Source organism: Barbus barbus (assembly GCF_936440315.1).
Source record: "Barbus barbus genome assembly, chromosome: 26".
In the NCBI taxonomy this organism is placed as follows: Eukaryota; Metazoa; Chordata; class Actinopteri; order Cypriniformes; family Cyprinidae; genus Barbus; species Barbus barbus.
This window is the reverse complement of record NC_136754.1, coordinates 25,468,425-25,489,444: the sequence shown is the minus strand read 5'-3', so window position 1 is coordinate 25,489,444 and position 21,020 is coordinate 25,468,425. Positions and strand designations below refer to the sequence as shown.

The 21,020-nt window shown below is 38.1% G+C and overlaps 1 protein-coding gene across 5 annotated transcripts; it reads right to left on the bottom strand.

Annotated features, from left to right (window-relative positions):
- Nucleotides 1–1,337: 1,337 nt before the first annotated feature.
- LOC306845646 (uncharacterized protein) lies at nt 1,338–7,764 on the bottom strand. Of its 5 annotated transcripts, XM_079378558.1 has the most exons (12): nt 7,666–7,750; nt 6,715–6,802; nt 6,292–6,406; nt 6,144–6,179; nt 5,856–6,047; nt 5,664–5,751; nt 5,397–5,549; nt 5,250–5,315; nt 4,954–5,124; nt 4,369–4,528; nt 2,741–2,820; nt 1,338–1,976 (listed from the first exon to the last, which is right to left on the bottom strand). In XM_079378558.1, the coding sequence occupies exons 7-12, from the start codon at nt 5,469–5,471 to the stop codon at nt 1,686–1,688; spliced, it is 843 nt and encodes a 280-aa protein (XP_079234684.1). In that variant the 5' UTR covers nt 5,472–5,549; nt 5,664–5,751; nt 5,856–6,047; nt 6,144–6,179; nt 6,292–6,406; nt 6,715–6,802; nt 7,666–7,750; the 3' UTR covers nt 1,338–1,685. The 5 variants fall into 5 exon arrangements, 2 of the variants coding, with proteins under 2 accessions (XP_079234684.1, XP_079234685.1); XM_079378559.1 differs by lacking the exon at nt 5,250–5,315; XR_013782001.1 differs by lacking the exons at nt 2,741–2,820; nt 5,250–5,315 and having other exon boundaries at nt 1,342–1,976; nt 7,666–7,764.
- Between the last annotated feature and the right edge of the window lie 13,256 nt (nt 7,765–21,020).

Genomic DNA, 21,020 nt, shown 5'->3' with positions numbered 1-21,020 from the left:
TTTCTGACATTTACAGATGTAAAAAAATATACCTGTGACGTATCAGTTATGCACTGAGGAAAACATAATGTTTCAAATGCGTTAAACAGCACAAATATTCGCTGTTTGCTATGGTGGATCGATTTGATCCATGATCGACATTAAGGGCTGCTTCAGAATAAGCGTGTACGTCACATTATCCTGACTCACTGAACCTGGATAGCATTAGTCAGATTGTGTGAACTTGAATTGTGCTTTATGGAACCGCTTTAGTCCCGATTGATTTGTTAGGTTATTTCAAGTCAGGTTTTGGACTTTAATCCCCGCTTTTCTTAGCGTCTTTTATGGAACAGCCCCCTGGTCTCCCCTGTATACTTGTGCTTCTCTTGCTTATGTATATATGTTTTTTTTCCTACCACAGCTCTGCATATGCTCCACATGCACATGTTTAGTTTTTCAATTGTTTGTTTTTGACACTTTGAATAGATATCATCTATGTTTAAAACATGGAAAAACAAAGAGCACATATGTTAAAATGAGCAGATAATATGCTAAACAAGGATCTATTTGGAGTAACATAGAACGTGACCATGACTTTAACTCAGTAAGGCTTGTTGCTTTGGTAACAAGACTTAATGAGTTAAATGTGTAATTGCCTTAATATGGTGATGTTTACATCCTTGCTCTCATAAAGTATATTGAGTCAGGCTGTGTTTGCAGTTCATCTTATTTGATTGGGTAGAGAGGGACTCATGTTCCTCACCATTACTTCACAAGCCTTAAAATATTTCTCTTCCTCTGTAAAATCATGCCGATTGCGATGCATTTATTAATGTGGTTTGAAGATGTTTCAAAGTGGCCTCTTTGTATTTATATTACTGTCGGATGGAGAAATATTCAGATGATATTGATAATGCATTATTTTCTGTTATTATATTGTTTCTTTCTTCATACCACAGTCTATAAAAAAAATGCTTCCACTTCAATTAACTATTTTTATTTAACAAAATATTATTTACAACCCGAATTCTGGAAATGTTGGGATGTTTTTTTTTTTATTATTTGAATAAAATGAAAACTAAAAGACTTTCAAATCACATGAGCCAATTTTTATTCACAATAGAACATAAAGAGCATACACTCTTAAAAGAAATGGTTCTATTTAGAACCAGAAATGGTTCTATCACCCGCTTCATATATGGAACTCCAAAATGGTTCTATATAGAACCATTTAAAAGGGTTCCATAAAAAGAACCCCAAATGGTTCTTTGAATCCAAGTTAGATGGTTCTAAATAGAACCATTTAAGGGTTCTTTATTATTAAACGAGTTATTATTAAATAAGAAAATATAAACAATCCAGGAAATTCAAAAAGTTTAAATTTATTCAATTGATTCTACAAAAATATTAGTGTCATATTTAAAATTACACCTCTGTATACTTCTGTATTAGACAGCAAATTTCACATTTACATTTAAGATGTTTAATTACATTTAACCATTTACATTTAACCATTTAGTTTGAATATTTCATTTAAGCATTTTCACTTTGCAATAAACATACATAAGCTTGTCTATGTACATATACAGTACTTCACTTTTACATGTCTCTCTGAAATGAGGAAAAACAAATCATTTTTGATATTTGACAATGCAGATAAAATCAATATATGAACAATTAAAACATCTATTAAATGGCACTACAATTCACACAAGTTGACTGTACATTTTCAGAACAGGTATTGGTGTTCTTGTGTCATGCTCTTGTCTTAGTTTAAGCATATATTTTTGAATAAAAGTCATTGTGTGCTTAATGTCAACCGGGTATTGCACATTGAAAAGAAAATAGACTGCAAACAGGCATTCCACAGCCTGTGTCATGTCGATGTCTGCCTCTCTTATGATGTTCACATTGTCCATTATAATGCTGACGCTTTCAGCCTTGAAGGGATCAGGAGAGCCGTTAAACACAATGGTTGGTGTAGGACCTTTGGGTTCCTGTAAAACAAACATTTCACCTTTTGAGTGCTTTTCACCAATTAACAGAAGTCATCAAATAGACTTAAAATTACCCCATAATATACTCACCAACAAGCCAAACAATGTGTATGACTTTGTTTCTTCAGTTTAACACAATCTGAGATATATTTAATAACAAAAAGCTTTGTAATGTGTTTGAATGTCAACATTAAAGATGACTGAAGAACATTCAACATGCTACCACGTCAGCTCCACTTTGATTACTTTGAATCTCATTGGTTCTTTCGTTCTTGTAACTGAATCGTTCATGACACAACACAGATATGACAGCTAAGCACGTGACACACAAGAACCAACAAGCCTCATAATTATTGATGTGGAGCTGATGTGCCACCCCATTGGATGTTATTCCTTTATCTATACATAGTCTAACTATAGCAACCTATCTTGGCAAATTTTATCTTTTTATCTCACTAACGTACCATTTGTACGTACCATTTTGCTTTAGAAGACAAGTATTAACCCCTGGAGTTGTACAGAATTCTTTTATGATTTAAATTGGGGTGCTATTCAATAACATTACAAAGCAGTGTAAACAGTACAAAGCTTATGACTAAGGAAGAGTGAGTAAATTATAGGGTACATTTAATTATTTTTTTTTTTTTACAAATTTGGCATAAGGGTGAGTAAACTGACTAATATTTTTTTATTTGCATGAACAGTTCCTTTAATTCAAGTCAAGTGCATCAAATGTTAATGAAACTACAGAAGACTATACTTACACTATCTACACAGTAGACGAAGCTGGCGTTTTCTTTAAAAAGTGCTGGCAATAAAATGAGTGCAGCATTCCTAACGAGACCTACAAACAGATACAAATTATTGTATATTAGGTACAGAAATCAATTAAAGGGATAGTTTACCCAAAAATGAAAATTCTGTCATCATTAACTCACTCTTGTCATTTTAAACCTATATGGCTTTCCTTCTTCAGCATAACACAAAAAAATATATTTTGAAGAATGTTGGTAACCGAACAATGCTGGTACCCATTCACTTCTATTATATGGACACCAAACCAATGCAGGTCAATGGGCACCAACGTTGTTTGGTTACCATCCTTCTTCAAAATATCTTTTTTGTGTTCTGAAGAAGGAAGTCATAAAGATTTGAAATGACAAGAGGTGAGTAAATGATGACAGTTTTTATTTTGGGGTAAACTATTCCTTTAATATTTGCATTATTTTAATACATGTTTTCACTCATTCAATTTATAGTAGCTACAACCTTTACATTGACACTAGAGATGCATCGATTACAATTTTCTTAGCCGATTCCTATTTCCGATTTTTCATTGAGTTTGACCTGCCGATTCCGATTTAATTTTTTCTAACCACTTTACAGCACACACAAATATTTATTTTCTATCTTTTCTTTAATAGAACATTTTGCATAGAACATAGATAATTTTTTTAACAGATAAGCACTATAAAATAGAACTATATAAATTACTCCTGGTGTGGGAAATACACCGCATCCTTGCAGTATAAAGATATTTCTATAATTTCTGGCTAGTTTAACTTTATTTTTTATAATCATAACCATACTTGCAACCAAAACTGAATAATGAAAACAAGTTAAATGGGTAAATCTTCTACAAATATTTTTGAGTCTTTGTTTTCTTTTCTGACATAGCCTACTGGAGTTCTAAAACACACTAGACATTCTTATTCTGTGCATTTTGAGCACTTTTTGTATGAAATCATTTTTAGTTTGTCTATCAAAAGTGTGCTTTCACTTTAATTCAGCGTGAGCAGCAGCAAAAATAGACCCGTGCCGAAACCCGCGCTTCACTGCTGGTCACGTGACGCTCCTAATCTCGAAAAAAAAAAAAAAAAAAACCGCGCTGCTCACGCGCCGCTGACATTTGCGGTGTGAAACGGCCGTAATTCACGAGGTTTCCTACATGTGCACGTGTGATGCTGGTGTTGCGTGATGTTAATCATGCGGCGCCCGAGGGCATTTGATCGGCATAAAATCGGCATATGTCAGACTGACCGGCCGGTCGCCGGTCATGGCCGATCACGTGAAAATCGGCCAATTCCGGTCACCAGCCGATCAATCGGTGCATCTCTAATTGACACTGCATACAATGCAACTTTACACTGGGCATGGAACTACAGAGCCCAGGAAGTCACCTGTGTGAGAAAAAAAAACAACAATCCATGGCAACGGTTTTGCAATCTGTCCGCTCAGTTTATAAACCGTACTCACAAATTCTCAAACTGTTCCCTCAGTTTAACAAAACCGTCGCCATGGATTATTGTGGTTTTATTTCTCACACAGGTGACTTCCTGGGCTCCGTATGGAACAGATAGGTTGGATGGGGAAAAATATATGGTGTTGTTACCTTCTGTGATTTCCTCTGCTGGTCCAATGAGATTGGCGTAGAGTTTTCTTTGACTTCCTTCTTTTGCACTCCTGATGATGTTTGGGGCCATTTCATTCAGAGATGTTTCCATGTTCTTTGCCAAGTCTGTTCCAAACCTCATTGTCATTTCATGCAGCATCTTAAATACAAACCAGTACAATTACTTCAGGTGCTTATATCCAAATTACACACTTTCAGCCAAACAAGTACCTTAAAGTCAGCATGAACTGGAGGTTGCAACTGACTACCATATAGTGATGTTTTTCCGGGACAGAATAATAAGTTCAATAAGAAAAATAGTGGGTGTGATAAAGTAATGAAAAATACTTCATATTTGGCAGACGCTTTTATCTAAAGGGACTTGCATTGCGTTCAATCTATACATTTATCAGTATGTGTTCCTTGGGATACCCTTTTGTATTGCTAACACATTGCTCTACCAAATGAGCTACAGGAATTCACAGAAATATAATTACACTGAATTTTCTTATCTGCCTGGCACAAAATGTAACAATGTTTAATCACAAGCTGTGGCACTCCAAGAAAAGGAAACTGCTCCATTACTTCAGCTGCAGGCCTGTCCATAAGCTGTACTCTTTTGAAAAGAGTGCGCTTCATCCGGTTCTTGACCTCAGAGTAACTGGGATTGCTTTTACGCAACTCCAGGGTGATGGCATTAATGTGTTCCCGGAAACTCGTCTCATCCTCACCCATTACTTCCAGGTCCAATACAATCTGAGGTAGGAAGACAGTATTGTGCAGTACGTAAATATGAATCAAAGTCACAGAATAAAATATTTAAGATTGAAACATCAATCTTAAAAACTGATGTATCACTTAAGGAACACCAAACCAAATACCTCCTGTGAACAAGCAGAATCTTTATATGCCATTATATCCAATGGTTCTCTTCTACATTTTGCACTCTGAAATAATTGTCAGCATGTGTTACATGTTAAGACAAATTTAATCTGCCTTTGACATCAAATTTATTGAACTGAACTTGCCTCTTGTTGTTGAGTAAGTCCCTCAGAATCGGTTTGTCCAGCACACTTCCTTTTAATCCCATACTTCTCCTTCATTTGCAGGACGATCGATGAGCTAACCAAGGGAATCCTTTCTTTTTAAAATTTGTTTCTAAGGCATTCCAACAAGGTATCCTGTAGACACATGTATACTTTCTTTTAAAATAGATTTTTTTCTGTGTGAGATTTTTTTATGAGCAATGATCTCAATATTTTCACAATATTAAAAGAACTGCAATATGTTCATACATAACCAGAGGAGCTGCCATCCTTCAGAAATGGAAAGCGGGTGATCAAACTCCCCAGAACATCTCCATACATTTTATGATTTGGGTACCTAAGAAATATAATCAAATATATTATTTCAGTACCCAACAACCAACAAGTTTAACATAAAATACATTTAACTGTTATAAAATACAATGAAATACAATACTGTACCAGGTGTGCTTAGTGATGCTGTCAAACAACACTTGAATCAGTAATGCACGGATGTGAGACTTGTCCTTCTTCTTAAAGCGGGGATCCTTCCTCTGCAAAGCTGCTTGCAATTCAGGGGGAAAGACAGGCAGGTTGTATACTGCTGGCCAAGGTTGGGCAACAAATGAGCCCTCATTCTCACAGGGTTCTTGTCTGTAAATATAAATACAATGTTTAAATCTTTTATACAGGATTTTATTTTACTTGCCACAATACAGTTTGTTTAAACTTCAAAACAATGATACATACTGAGTACAAGATATTTGAGGCACTTCAGTTTCCAGGCTGTTTAAAGAAATATAAAAATATAAATTAGGATAAGGATTTTAAGGCTTGGTTAGCATTCATTTATTTTATATTTAACAACAATGTTTAATATTTAACAACACAGACTTACTTTTTTAACTTACTAAGCTCCTTCATAAATGTCACCTGTTGTTTCATTACAGGAAAAAGTCTTTCCACCATCCTTTCTGTGAGACCCAGCAGAGTCTCCCCATCAATTTGCTGCTCTGTAAAAAAATACCAAATATTTCATATTCTAAAGAAGAAATAATAAATAAGAGAGAGACATTTCATTGTCTTCTTCAACTACAGTAGCCTTTTCAAATAGGGGATGTTGCAAAGCTTGTCTGTGCTTTCGATAGATATGGTTTCTGTAACTTGCAACAGTTTTATATCTTCTAAAACATCCCTCAATGTCACAGGTAACACTAAAATCTGCTTGGTGGTTATGTTGCACTTGCAGGGGAGTTAGAAACTTTGTGAGTTGAAACTTCACAACATCACAAAATGAACATTTATAAATTTTCATTTGTACCTCTGAAACTTTCTTTTGCATCAATGAGGTTTATAGTTTGAAGCCAGTGGCATGTGTCATCTACTGACCATTTATCAATCATGGTTATCTGGGGATAAAAGAAAACAGAGCATAAATAACACTTCACAAACCAACTATGCATTAAACACACCTAAACATGTTTTGGCTTTAAAACATTTGAATGCTAAATTAAACCATGTGCTATCATCACTTTAATCCAGCGCATGCGTCAAAGTAAACAGACGAACGCTGCACTGCAACTGTGCACACGGACAGTTGAGTTTTCAATGCAGACCGGCCGGAAGTTCTTAACTGTAGCAGTGTCCACTTTCCTGCTGCGTTTAGCTCCAACCCTTATAAAACACACCTGAACAAGCTAATCGTTATCTTCGTCTGTTCTGGGTTGGAGCTAAAAACTGCACGAAAATAGTTCTCGCGTGCCAAAGTTAAGAACTTCTAAACCTTTTAACATAGGCCTGGGAAAAATACTCACCGCAAACTGAGTATGTGTGAAACTGCCACACACATTCACATATCATTCACCTCCGTCTTCCACCGGGTTCACTTTTATTTGAATCGGCGCCGTTTATTTGAACGAGCGCGCGCTTCATTGAAATTAAAATTCACGCTTCCGACTCGAAGCTCGTCTCCTTATAACACAGCTATCTTATTGTAGTTGACAATTTCATTAACATTAACAAGGAAATAAAGGGATACTGTATCTTAATTAATTTAAAAACCGGAGAAAAATCAATTTAACAGGGCTTTCTAAACCGACGGCCGACGAAGCCCGTCAGTACTAACGTTACACGACAGCAGTGTTTTAACTGAGGTAAAGTGTGCTTCTAGTATCAGTATTTAACACTAGGGCTACTCTAACCAATATAAATATTAACTGTAATACTAAATATTTCAGCAAAATCATTTCAAAAATGTAAAAACTTAACTCACCTGAGGGTTTGAACGGGTAGAAATGGCGGACTCGGGACTCTTCAGTTTGAAAAATTAACTGTCACTTGTCTCGAGGTTCATCTTCGCCAATCCACCAATAGGAATTCAAAGATGACGCAACGCATGTACGCCACCAGGGAGCATTTTTACAATTATTTGTTTTTAATGTTCCCTTCGATAGATTAAAACCATCACAATATGGTATACAAAATAAAGGAAATTATTATTTTTCAAAAAGTTAAACTATAATATATTAGGAAATATAAGTTTAATGCTAATGTACAGCTCATTAATATTTGTTTACTCTTGTTTTTGACTACAGCAGTCATTCTCATGGGTCTTGACTCAAAAAGCTTTGTGAATGTGTTGTGTAATCTTTAGTTTACACTTCAGTCATAAAACATGAATTATAGAACCATTTTAATAAAAAAAGGTTCTTTGCTATGCAAGGGTTCTACATAGAACCATTTTTTTGGTAAAAGGTTCTATTGGCCAAGTACTGAACCCCAGGGTTCTATATAGAACCTCGAGGAACCCTTTTTTTTAAGAGTGTAACAAATGTTTAAACTGAGGAATTTTACACTTATCCACTAAATGAGCTCATTTCATATTTGATGCCTGCTACAGGTCTCAAAAAAGCTGGCAAGGGGGCAACAAAGGCCTGAAAAAGCAAGAACTTTTGAAAGGATTCAGCTGGGAGAACATCCAGCAACTAATTAAGTTAACTGACATCAGGTCTGTAACATGATTAGCTATGTGTTACGAACTATAACTTAACCCCCTACTCAAAGAGAAAATAAATTGGTCCATAACAATTAACAGGGATCCATCTAGGAAAGATCCCTGGGGTCCCTGCTCTCATTCTCAATTTCTCAACCACAAGACACCTATTTAATTGCAAATAAACATAAATTTATTAAAGAAACAAAGGAGCATCATTAACTTCAGGAGGGGCAAATTGCCAAAGTAAATTACAATAAACAAAACTACTACTATACCACAAACTAACCTAAAAAATAAAATAAATAAAATACAAGTTCTTACCTCCCTGCTAACAGAAACAGGAGAAAAACAAACAAAACAAACAGACACCCACCTCCCCAACAAGATCCACTGAAACAAGGTCCAGGACGTAGGCAACCAAACGTAACAAACATACAATCATAACTAAACTGTTACATAATTCAATGGTTGACAACAAATGTCTAAGTTTTAGCGATCTTTACGCTAAAACACATTACTCAGTAGCAACAACAAAGAGAGCAGGGAGCCGACGATCCCTTCTACCGGATAGCTTAAGTACTGCAGCAATCCTTCTCTTCACCAGCCAGCCCAGTCCTCCTAATTAGCTGCACCTGTAATCAATTACAGAGAAAGAGGGAGAGAAAGAAAAATACAGGGAAAAATCTAGGCACGCACACACGAGCGAATGATATACCATTTCCCTAGCAATACACGAATCCATTCGTAACATATGAAAGGAATATCTTAGAGAGGCAGAGTCTCTAAAATGTAAAGATGGGCAGAGCCTCTCCAATCTGTGAAAGAGTGCGTAAAAAGAATGTGGAATACTTTAAAAACAACGTTACTCAATGTCAAATTGCAAAGGCTTTGCAAATCTCATCATCTACAGTGCATAATATCATCAAAAGATTCAGAGAAACTGGAGAAATCTCTGTGTGTAAGTGACAAGGCCGAAGACCTTTGTTGGATGCCCGTGGTCTTCGGGCCCTCAGACGACACTGCATCACTCATCGGCATGATTCTATCATTGACATTACTAAATGGGCCCAGGAATCCTTCCAGAAACCACTGTCAGTAAACAATGCACCGTGCCATCTGCAGATGCCAACTAAAGCTCTATCATGCAAAAAAGAAGCTATATGTGAACATGGTCCAGGAGGGCCATCATGTCCTGTGGGCCAAGGCTCATTTAAAATGGACTGTTTCAAAGTGGAAAAGTGTTCTGTGGTCAGACCAGTCTAAATTTGACATTCTTGTTGGAATCATGGAAGGTGTGTCCTCCGGACTAAAGAAGAGGGAGATCTTCCTGCGTGTTATCAGCGTTCAGTTCAAAAGCCAGCATCTCTGATGGTATGGGGGTGCATGGTATGGGCAGCTTTCATGTTTTGGAAGGCATATGAATGCTGAAAGGTATATAAAGGTTTTAGAGCAACATATGCTCCCTTCAAACTGTTTTGAAAAGAAGAGGAGATTCTACAACATGGTAAACATGCCCTTGTCCCAACTATTTTGAGACCTGTAGCAGGCATCAAATTTGAAATGAGTTCATTTTGTGCATAAAATTGTAAAATTTCTCAGTTTAAACATTTGTTATGTTATCTATGTTCTATTGTGAATAAAATATTGGCTCACGTGATTTGAAAGTCATTTAGTTTTCATTTTATTCAAATTTAAAAAATGTCCCAACATTTCCAGAATTCGGGTTGTAGTATGACTGAACCAACCTGACCTGATGTGATCCAAAGTAATCAATAATATAGTAGTGACCATGTTGTGTGATTTTGGCTTGATATAATAATAATAATAATATTCTTTGTGCCAAACTTGTTGCTATGATACATATCAGGGACCGAGCTGCTTAAGTAGTTTTAACCTATGTTTAGTGTAGAAATATGTTTGATTGAATTACTTTCTATAAACAAGTCTAGCAGTTTTGCTATAGTGGGTCTCTGAAGGTTAAAGCATACACACGCTCATGTATGCGAAACACGGCTGAAGAGGCCAGACTGAGTAAATCCTGATCCCTCTAGACAACTGTTGGATTTTCTGCTTACAACATTGCCATAAGGCTGCTTATGATATTCCCATAATGCATATCAATGCAGATTATTCCAGTCGGTAGCACACAGATTACATATCAGATTATGCCTCAGGCCAGGGTCGCATTGGATGGTTCAGAATAATAATTTGACATTATGAAAGTACAAACATTCAAAATATTTGCTTTTCACATGAGAATTGAACAGAAAGTGGGAACAGAAATCCAAAGGTCAAAAAATATAATCACACACACAATTTTTTTTTTTTCTGTTGCTTTGTGGTCTCAGATTCATTTTCTGTTCAATGCTCCATATTCTCTCAGCATGCTGAACATTAACCAGCACATTGCATTTTTCTGTTCTTTTTCTTTTTCATTTGTTATAAATACTTATATTAATGTGGAAAAGTAGCTACCCATGTCCATTTTGTAGCTCACAACTTCTGGTAATTTCAAGCGTTCAGATCTCCAGTGGCTGTTTATTTGTCCTGCAGCATTTTGTTGAAGGGCTCAGTGACAGTGCGGCTCCGTTGTTCTGGGCTTTATTGTTAATTTGCATATAAACAGCATTCTAAGAGCTATTGATGCATCGGGAGACATGCTGTCCATTGTAATTCATGACCGATTTCCTGAACACACTGTTTCTATTCCTATTCCTCAGCTATCGGATTCTCATTGACTTTCATACAGGCCATGCAATATAGAAGGTTCAAAACAGTTGATCCCTCGCAAAATGACTAAGTGTGTTGGGGGAAAAAATACGTGTGAGTGCATGCTGATATGGAACTGAGTATGAAAAGGTTTATGTGCAGGTGTTTGTGTGCACCAAAAAATCCATTTCAAAAGAATGACTGATTTACTCATTTGACTTTAAAATGGACATAAAGTTTTAGCCATTCGTTCTCATTAGATTTTTTTTTTTTTGCCTATCAGCCTGAAAGGGATTATTTTGTGACAACAGGCTGGTTTTTTATCTTGCTTATCACACCACATAAAAAATTGTACTATTTTTATATATTCACTCAGTATTAATATTGTAGTTTTTGTTCTTTATCTTGCATTATTTTGTATTTAATTATTTTCATTTTCATAATTGTATTTTCTCTGTATTTGACTGTTATTAAATAAATACAATAAAGAAAAAAAAACAGTAGGTGTTGCAATGATGACTTGCTATGTCTGTTGGGATATTTTGTTAAGAAAAAAAAGGGGGGACAGCCCTTTTAACTGAATAACTGACATTATTCAGTAAATCTTCAAATGTGTAAATCCACTGCACTTATTCATTTTACCACTTGCAAGAACATAGCAATATTTGGGAATTAATTTTGAATTTAAAATATATTAAATAGATTTGTAAAAAGATGACATAAATGAAATCAGACTGTATGTCCTTCAGCGACCTTCATGGGATATTGGACTGTTTAAAATCAACAAGAGCTGTTTTGCCAGCTTTTATAGGGCTGAAATATGGAGGCGGTTTTCATTAGCAGCAACTTCATCAACTATAAACTGAAGAAGCTTTTGTGCCTTTATTAAACTGAAAAAGCAAACCTTTATTTCACACACACATCACATCAGCGGAGGTAGGAAACTGTCAATAGGTGCCAGCAGCAATGAGCATTTATTACCTTAATGGGTGATTTATTACACCAGTAAATGATTTATTGCTTAATAGCAAAACTTGGCCATTCCATCTGAGTGTAAAAAATAAAAACCTGAAGATAAGAAGGAAATTCAGTGAAAATGTATGAAGAATCGGAGAGACCACCAGTATAGCCTCTCTTATATCCACTCTAATGAGACAGCATTTTTACTGTTTGTAATGCAATGCAAAACATCATTGTGGTGCGGTCACTGCTGGTCTTTAGGACATAAACATATTTGTTGAATTCAGATGCATGAGAATGCAAAATATCATCAAGCTCTCTATTATTGTTTTCAGAAAAACAGCATCTGTGTTGGTAAATAAAACAGTTTTGCAGAACTATGTATTGAACTGCCCTGTTGTCAAAAGCTGCTTGCAGATAAGTAGAGGTTGTCAGTGTGTTTTCACGCAACAGTGAGATATATCCTGCTCATCCGCCACCACTGCATTATTAACAGCCCCGCTCATAGGAGAGCGTGTGTATCACTTGTCATTTTATGAGAAGCAGATCTTTCGAAGTCTAAAAATGTGCAAAAATATACATTGTCTTGCTTTGTGAATTCAAAATCTTGTCTGGGTATGGGAATGAGGTGTGAGGTGCTGTGTTGACAGGTTGTTTGATAGCTCGCCATAACCAATTATAAATCAGTGCCATGTATTCATCTCAAAAAACACTTCTAAATGGAAGAACAAAATAGAAACTTCTAAAGTTTTTAAATGAATGTTCAGGGTTCAATTAACTATATAAGACATGCAAGATGGCTTAGCAGGCTGGATCGTACAGCTGAATCACAGCTGTGCTAATATACAACAGCATTTTGTGAGCATGATATTCCCTTTATACAGGAATTCACTTAACTAGAAGTTAATTAACAAATTGGCAGTTGTCTGTTTTGCTCCACCATTGAAAATAGTTCCAAAACAACCCCAGAATTCAGAGCTCAGGAATAGAAAAACAAGATATCATGGCCACAAATGAATGACACATTCAAGTTGTCCTGCAAACTTTGCATTTATGAATTGGCTAGTCGTAATTATGACATCAGTACAAGTCACTTTGGGAAGATGGCAATGTAATCATTTTTTAAACTCTACATCTACAAAATGATAAATAATGTACATCAGATGCGTTTATGTTTTATGTTTTTATTTAATTTTTGAAGGTGCAGTAAATTTAATAGGTACATATTCTATTGTAATTTTAAAGTGCTCTGTGCATGCAACTTAGCTAGTTTACTGTAAATAATAATAATAATTTAATTAATTTCAACAAATTTTCCATCAGTACAGATGCTGCATCCATTGTGTCTGCCGTATTTTCTCACTGAAATGCCCCCCACCCAGAGACTGTGATGTGGCCCTCCTAAATGAACATGTATTTATGAACAAATCTATTGGGTGAATCAGTCAGTGACTCACTCATGAAGGCAGTCACTTGTCGCCATCTACTGGTGTAACAATGTAATCTTCAGTAATTGAAAAATGAATATGATGCATAATTAGTCTTACAACAGACTAATTTGACTATTTAAAGCTAGGAAATTAAACATTACATTTGGCACTACAAGTGATTACTGTATGTGCGAATTCTGCAAAGATACAAGAAAGGGACTTTTAGGCCCAGTTTCACAGACAGGGCTTAGACTAAACCAGGATTAGGCCATAGTTCAATTAGGACATTTAAGTCATTTTTATTAACATGCCTTACAAAAAAACATTACTGGTGTGCATCTTGAGACAAAACAAAGGCACTGATATGTTTTAAGACCAGTCAGTGCAAGTTTATTTTTAGTTGAAACAGCTCAGAATTACATTTTAGTCTGGGACTAGTTTTAAGCCTTGTCTGTGAAACCGGGGGTTAGTGTTTACATCGAGTAAATGCACATGAATTACAGTACGTGTAACACATGAATTAGAAGATCATGCCTAGGATAATTTATGCAAATTAACAGTTCAAACATTGTTTTACTGAAGAATTGACACGCACTTTTTTTTTTCACGCCTTGCATTAATTTACTCATTTATACTTTTAGAAGAGTATTGAATTAAATACTTTTTGTAAGTTCATGTAGCACAGATTTAACTGAATGTGCAACGGCATTAACAGCAGATCATTAATAATATTTACACTTTGATATTTCAAACATAGCATCTGTGCCTTTCATATTCTCCCTCTTGGATTCTCACACTCGCAGGGATCAAACAGGCCAAGATATCTAAGCGTGGGAGAAACATCTGGTGAGCGCAGAGTCAGAAGGGTTTCCAAGAAAGTCTGACCTTTTTCCCTATGTGCTCAAAGGACACGGGCCCCTCTGATAATAGAGCTAATTTAGGTAACGAGATACCATGCCTGACGCCACAAAAAAAAAAAAAAAGAAGATCAACAGGACCACAAAAGATGACACTGATAAATGAGTCAGTCAAACTGCATGTCCTTCAGGGACCTTCATAGAGCACTGGACTGTTAAAAAATTCTCTTTTGCTTTTATGAGGCTGAAATATGAAGGAGGTTTTCATTAGCACCGACTTCATCAACTATAAACTATTAAAACAATACTCTGTGCCGAACAAACCTTTAATTAACAAACACATCACATCAGCAGTGGTAAAAAAAAAAAAAAAGAAGAAAAAAAAATGTCAATAGGCACCATGCCGTGATGAACATTTATTACTTTAATGGAATATTCTTGGTTCAGATCAAGTTCAGCTCAATCAAAAGCATTCTCCGAAGAAACACAAATCCGAGCCAGCTGAGGGTTTGGTTCTGGGGGTTGTATAAATTTACACAAATTTGTTACCAGATCACAAAATCAGATCATGAGATCAGGTTGATTTAATCTGGAATATTCCTGTATTGGATGATTCATATCAATGTAATGTAATGTAATTATTTAATTTAATTTTTAATTTATTTTAATTTGTTTTTAACTTTTTACCTGGTCCATTTGCTTACTCTACTCTACTCTACTTTACATCAGGATAACATTAGCTACAACTATGAAACCAAATATTCTGTTAGAAATCAGATTGATGGTTAAATCAGGTTGAAAAGCCTTTATATAAACACCTCAATCAATCCATTTAAGCTTGATCCGTATTAAATTTTGTTTGGATCGAAAAAGGAGGTTAGACCTAAAATAACCGATTAATAATAAAAAAAAAACCTAAGCATGTAAATGCTTGAATTTGACTTTTTTCTCAATCCGATTTCAGTAAGACATGAAAGCGTCAGCGTAAGTTCTAACAGGAAGACTCCAATTCCACGTCATTCATTTATACTAACAGGTCTGGCCAATCACTGCTTGACCTCTGGAGTATTGAAGCACTGAACTCTCTATTTCATTTTTTGCAGTTGATGACACTGACGTCCCCTTCCATCCTCCCCACCACCAGGTTGGCCCTGTCCATCCAAGGGGGTAGGCTCCACCCCTGCCTTCATCTTCAAGCAGGATCAGCCAAATCTGCATCCCCAGGATTTGGATAAAGGACGAGGCATACGCCAATTAATTTTTTACAACTATACATGAATTATTGTGTCTCGCCAACATCTGTTAACACTTTAAGGAATAAATATCTTGTAAACGTTTACCTTCGGTGTCTTTCTAATAGAAATGAGCAGTGCGTGATGTGGATGCATGTAGACTATGTGGTTTACATTTATTAATGTGCATAGCCTGTGTTTATTTATGTCTTATGAACCGGTCAGTGGAGACTGAATATCTACTAAATGTTGGCTAAAAAAGCTCTTCTGACATACACTGTATGTCAGCCAGCTTGCCATGAAGGCAAAAATTACGGGAGCACTGGTGATAAACTTTCAGAATTTGAAATTGGACTAGATTAATTTGAATTAACACATACCTACCATGTTGAAGTAATAGGCTCTGTTTCAAATGCATTCACTGTGTTCAACATTCCCCGCAGAAGGAATTGCACATGATTTGTTTGGGTGTAAATCTAGAAATTTATACATCATGGAGGTCAATCATATTAATACACAAACTCACAAATTCAGGCAACAAAAAACAAGCTGTTTTAATTGGCTCTGCTCTGTTTACATGAGCTGAAGCTCTGACCCTGTCCATATGCCCCCCAGCGTTTCTTCAAGCTCAGGGGGAAGTGTGAACCGTGGGTTGCATCCTCATATTTACCTCCCCATTTGATAGGCGCATCCTTCGTTCATATTGGTCATCGCTCGCTCTGCATATTAATGTGGATTATAAATCCACAGAACCGCTGACCCACTCTGCTGTTTTGACGGACAGCTGTGTGTGGGTGGTTGGTTTGTGGAGATGGACCCAAAGCTTGTTGGTTGACTGGCAGCGCAGGTCTCAATTTTAATGCTTATACATATTTTATATTGCTCAGATCCATGCCGTGGGCAAGTCTACAGTGGACAATGAATGGAGGCCTGGCTGCTTTGTATTAGCACAATGCGATTAATAAATAAACGGCAAGCAACTTTCCCCTCTCTCGTTCTTCACATTTTTCTTTACTCCATGATTATTTGGACAGCATAGAATGAGAGTTTTTGAGTGCTCAGAGCAAAAGAGAAAAAAAAAAGAACTCTTGACTGATGGGATCTTACAGCAGAGCTGGAGAGAAGGTATTAAAAATACTTAAGGCATTCCAGTGCAGGCTGAAGAAGAAATAAATATTTATCCCAGGAGTATAAATGTGGTATATTTCATGATTTTTCAAGCCAGATCTCAGGACTAGAAAATCATAGAAACATGAGGATGGGATCTCTTGACTAGGGCCTGTAAACAACCACTCTGAATATCCTATCACACTCTAGCAACCACCCAGGGGTGCGTTTCCTGAAACGGCTGCAAGTTACATCATTATCAACATAATCCAACGACTCAGCCTTTAACAAAACCAAACCAAATATTTGCAAATAGCATCACAAACTTAAATTGCTGGAAATACAACTCTTGACCTGTGTATAGATATCAACAATCCATTTACAGTACTACAGTATTACATCTGTAGCAAATTGGGTAAAAATAAGAGGGTGATTTCAAAGCATTTGGAAAGTGATACACTTCCTGCTGCCAGTTGGTGATGCTATAACTTTAACTCAGAATAGTCACATCTATCTGATCGGCCTCATACAACGAACAAACTGCTGAAGTTTGATCAAAATTAGTCAATGTATGCTGCAGTTATAACACACTTCCTGTTTCCGTTTCTGCAACTTTAACAAAATTCCCTTTGCAATTTAGCATTCTAAATGTCTTTATAAAGATCATTTCTTATTAGTATGACATGTGACTTAATTGTGACCTTGGGCAGTACATTCTATATTGTTCATTCAATTTGAATATTGGCTATATACACTCACCTAAAGGATTATTAGGAACACCTGTTCAATTTCTCCTTAATGCAATTATCTAATCAACCAATCACATGGCAGTTGCTTCAATGCATTTAGGGGTGTGGTCCTGGTCAAGACAATCTCCTGAACTCCAAACTGAATGTCAGAATGGGAAAGAAAGGTGATTTAAGCAATTTTGAGCGTGGCATGGTTGTTGGTGCCAGACGGGCCGGTCTGAGTATTTCACAATCTGCTCAGTTACTGGGATTTTCACACACAACCATTTCTAGGGTTTACAAAGAATGGTGTGAAAAGGGAAAAACATCCAGTATGCGGCAGTACTGTGGGCGAAAATGCCTTGTTGATGCTAGAGGTCAGAGAATGGGCCGACTGATTCAAACTGATAAAAGAGCAACTTTGACTGAAATAACCACTCGTTACAACCGAGGTATGCAGCAAAGCATTTGTGAAGCCACAACACGCACAACCTTGAGGCGGATGGGCTACAACAGCAGAAGACCCCACCGGGTACCACTCATCTCCACTACAAATAGGAAAAAGAGGCTACAATTTGCACGAGCTCACCAAAATTGGACGGTTGAAGACTGGAAAAATGTTGCCTGGTCTGATGAGTCTCGATTTCTGTTGAGACATTCAGATGGTAGAGTCAGAATTTGGCGTAAACAGAATGAGAACATGGATCCATCATGCCTTGTTACCACTGTGCAGGCTGGTGGTGGTGGTGTAATGGTGTGGAGGATGTTTTCTTGGCACACTTTAGGCCCCTTAGTGCCAATTGGGCATCGTTTAAATGCCATGGCCTACCTGAGCATTGTTTCTGACCATGTCCATCCCTTTATGACCACCATGTACCCATCCTCGGATGGCTACTTCCAGCAGGATAATGCACCATGTCACAAAGCTCGAATCATTTCAAATTGGTTTCTTGAACATGACAATGAGTTCACTGTACTAAAATGGCCCCCACAGTCACCAGATCTCAACCCAATAGAGCATCTTTGGGATGTGGTGGAACGGGAGCTTCGTGCCCTGGATGTGCATCCCACAAATCTCCATCAACTGCAAGATGCTATCCTATCAATATGGGCCAACATTTCTAAAGAATGCTTTCAGCACCTTGTTGAATCAATGCCACGTAGAATTAAGGCAGTTCTGAAGGCGAAAGGGGGTCAAACACAGTATTAGTATGGTGTTCCTAATAATCCTTTAGGTGAGTGTATATTAGCATGTCAAAATCATCAGGAATTTTTGAAGAGTGCACATGTGCATAAATACGTAAGGGAACTGGAGTATGACGTAAAGGGGAACCCTACAGCAAACATCAAATAAAGCAAATTGTCAGAGAACCAAAAGCGGTGAATATGCCATTTTTGTTACAGCAGCCACTCAGAAATCTGTTAATAAATATATGCATTTAACCTCATTGAAGGTAGTCTTATATTGTATGTGTGCATATTACGTTGTACAAATTAATGTGGTGCAACCATGTTACTATACTTTCAGTACTTTCAGTCAAGACTAGTTGGTTAGTTTTGCTAATGCTGCATAATACTGTGGTAGTTAATCAATAAGTTACTTCACTGTACCCCAGAATGCTTTTGCAACCACCCAGAAGACCTATGTAAACTTCCAGTAGAGAGTAGGCTACATATGTGTACCTTCAATTCAAAGATACGACAAATACTGTTGTCTTATATTTTGCCAATGAGTAATCCTTAAAATGTCAATGTTAGCTGGACCTTGCTGAAAGCAGGTTTACTGATCTAATGGCTCTTCAGTCCCTTTGCTTTGGCAGTGAATGGCTATTAAATGTAATTTATTCACATGGACTGAAACTGTCTTGCAAAGAGATTTACATTTTTTTTTTTTTTTTTACAAAGTCTGAATTTATTTATTTTTTCTTTTATTTTTCTATTACACATTGTAGGTGTCAGGACACAGGCTAGGAGACACAGAGAAATGGTCAAACAGTGAACTTTGATAAGGTCAGATGTGAAACCGGGGAGTTACGTGAAGGCAGTTCAAGGTGACTTAGTGCAGGTTGGTAGGCTTGCCGGTGCAAGGGAAGGAACTGAGATCACAAGCAGGAATCCAGGGAGCAGTGGAGCACAGGAGCGGTGGAGAAACAACGGGAGATCTGAGGTAAGTAAATTCACAAGGTAAGGTTAAAGGGTCTGGCTAGGTTCTAGTAGTGAACTGTAGACCGGACGATCTGTGAGTGAGTGGAGCGTCCCGGGCCACCCAGGATCTTTCCTCTGGTGCGTATCCTTCCCAATCCACCAGGTACTCGAGCCGGGCACCCCGTCGCCGTGAGTCCAGGATCTCTCGGACCAGATAGACTTCGGCCCCGTCTAACATCTCCGGAGGGGGAGGTGCGTCCGGTGCGTCCTGTGGTGGAAGGGGAAAAGGGTTTAAGGAGTGAGACGTGGAAAGTGGGATGAATGCGGTACCTTGGGGGAAGATGGAGTTGGTATGTGACGTCGTTGACCTGCCTCTGTATCTCAAAGGGACCTATGTAGCGGGGACTCAGCTTCTTGCAGGGCAGGTGGAGGCGGAGGTCCCGGGTAGCCAGACACGATCGCCTGGCTGGTACTGTGGGGTTGCTGACCCTCGGGCATCTGCAAAGTGCTTGTGCCTCCGCACTGCCCGTTGGAGATGGATGTGCGCTGAGTCCCATACCCTCTCGCTCTCTCGGAACCAGTAGTCCACAGCTGGAACCTCCGAGGGCTCTTCAGTCCAGGGGAAGAGCGGGGGCTGGAAACAGAGTATACACTGGAATGGTGTTAGTCCGGTGGTGGATTGGCGGAGGGAATTCTGGGCATACCCGGCCCAGGGGAGGAATCGGCTCCAGCTGTGATGATCGAATGAGCAGCATGACCGAAGGTACCGACCGAGCTCCTGGATCTTCCGCTCAGTCTGGCCGTTTGTCTGGGGATGGTACCCGGAGGACAAGCTAACTGTTACCCCTAGCAGTTGGAAAAAGGCCTTCCACACCCGTGAGATGAACTGGGGACCCCGGTCTGACACAATGTCCTCAGGCAGACCGTAATTCTGGAAGACATGGTGGAAGAGACTCTCCGCTGTCTCGAGTGCCGTGGGCAGACCGTTGAGGGGGATTAAGTTACAGGCCTTGGAGAAACGGTCCACAAGCACACGTGTACCCTTCAGAATCGGGGAGGTCAGTGACAAAATCCACTCCTATGTGTGACCAGGGTCTCTAGGGAACTGGTAGGGGTACCAGCTTGCCTGCTGGGAGATGACGAGGGGACTTCGACATGGCACAGACTGAGCAGCCTCGGACGTACCTGTTGACATCTTCGACCGAGCCTGCAGGAGCGAGAGGGTTCGCTGGCTGCCTGGGTGTCCAGAGCCCGGTACTTCATGAACAGAGCCCAGAAGGGTCACTCGTTGGGAAGGTGGAACATAGGTCTTCCCTTCTGGGCCTCCCTGTGGAGCGGGTTCGGTGAGGGTGGCATCACGAATGTGCTCCGTGAGTTCCCACTGGATGGGACTGGCTTAATAGGTAGCTTGATTGGAGATCGGCAGGTGCAGAGGATTAGAACAGAGGTGATTGTGATCTTGGG

What these genes read in the sequence shown, in the direction of transcription:
- LOC306845646 (XM_079378558.1), bottom strand. Translation starts at nt 5,471, where the DNA reads ATGAAGGAGAAGTATGGGATTAAAAGGAAGTGTGCTGGACAAACCGAT. An exon ending in AGCAGAGGAAATCACAGAAG is followed by an intron (nt 2,821 to 4,368) that starts GTAACAACACCA and finishes ATCTGTTTGTAG; the next exon opens with GTCTCGTTAGGAATGCTGCA. An exon ending in TCGTCTACTGTGTAGATAGT is followed by an intron (nt 1,977 to 2,740) that starts GTAAGTATAGTC and finishes TTTGTTTTACAG; the next exon opens with GAACCCAAAGGTCCTACACC.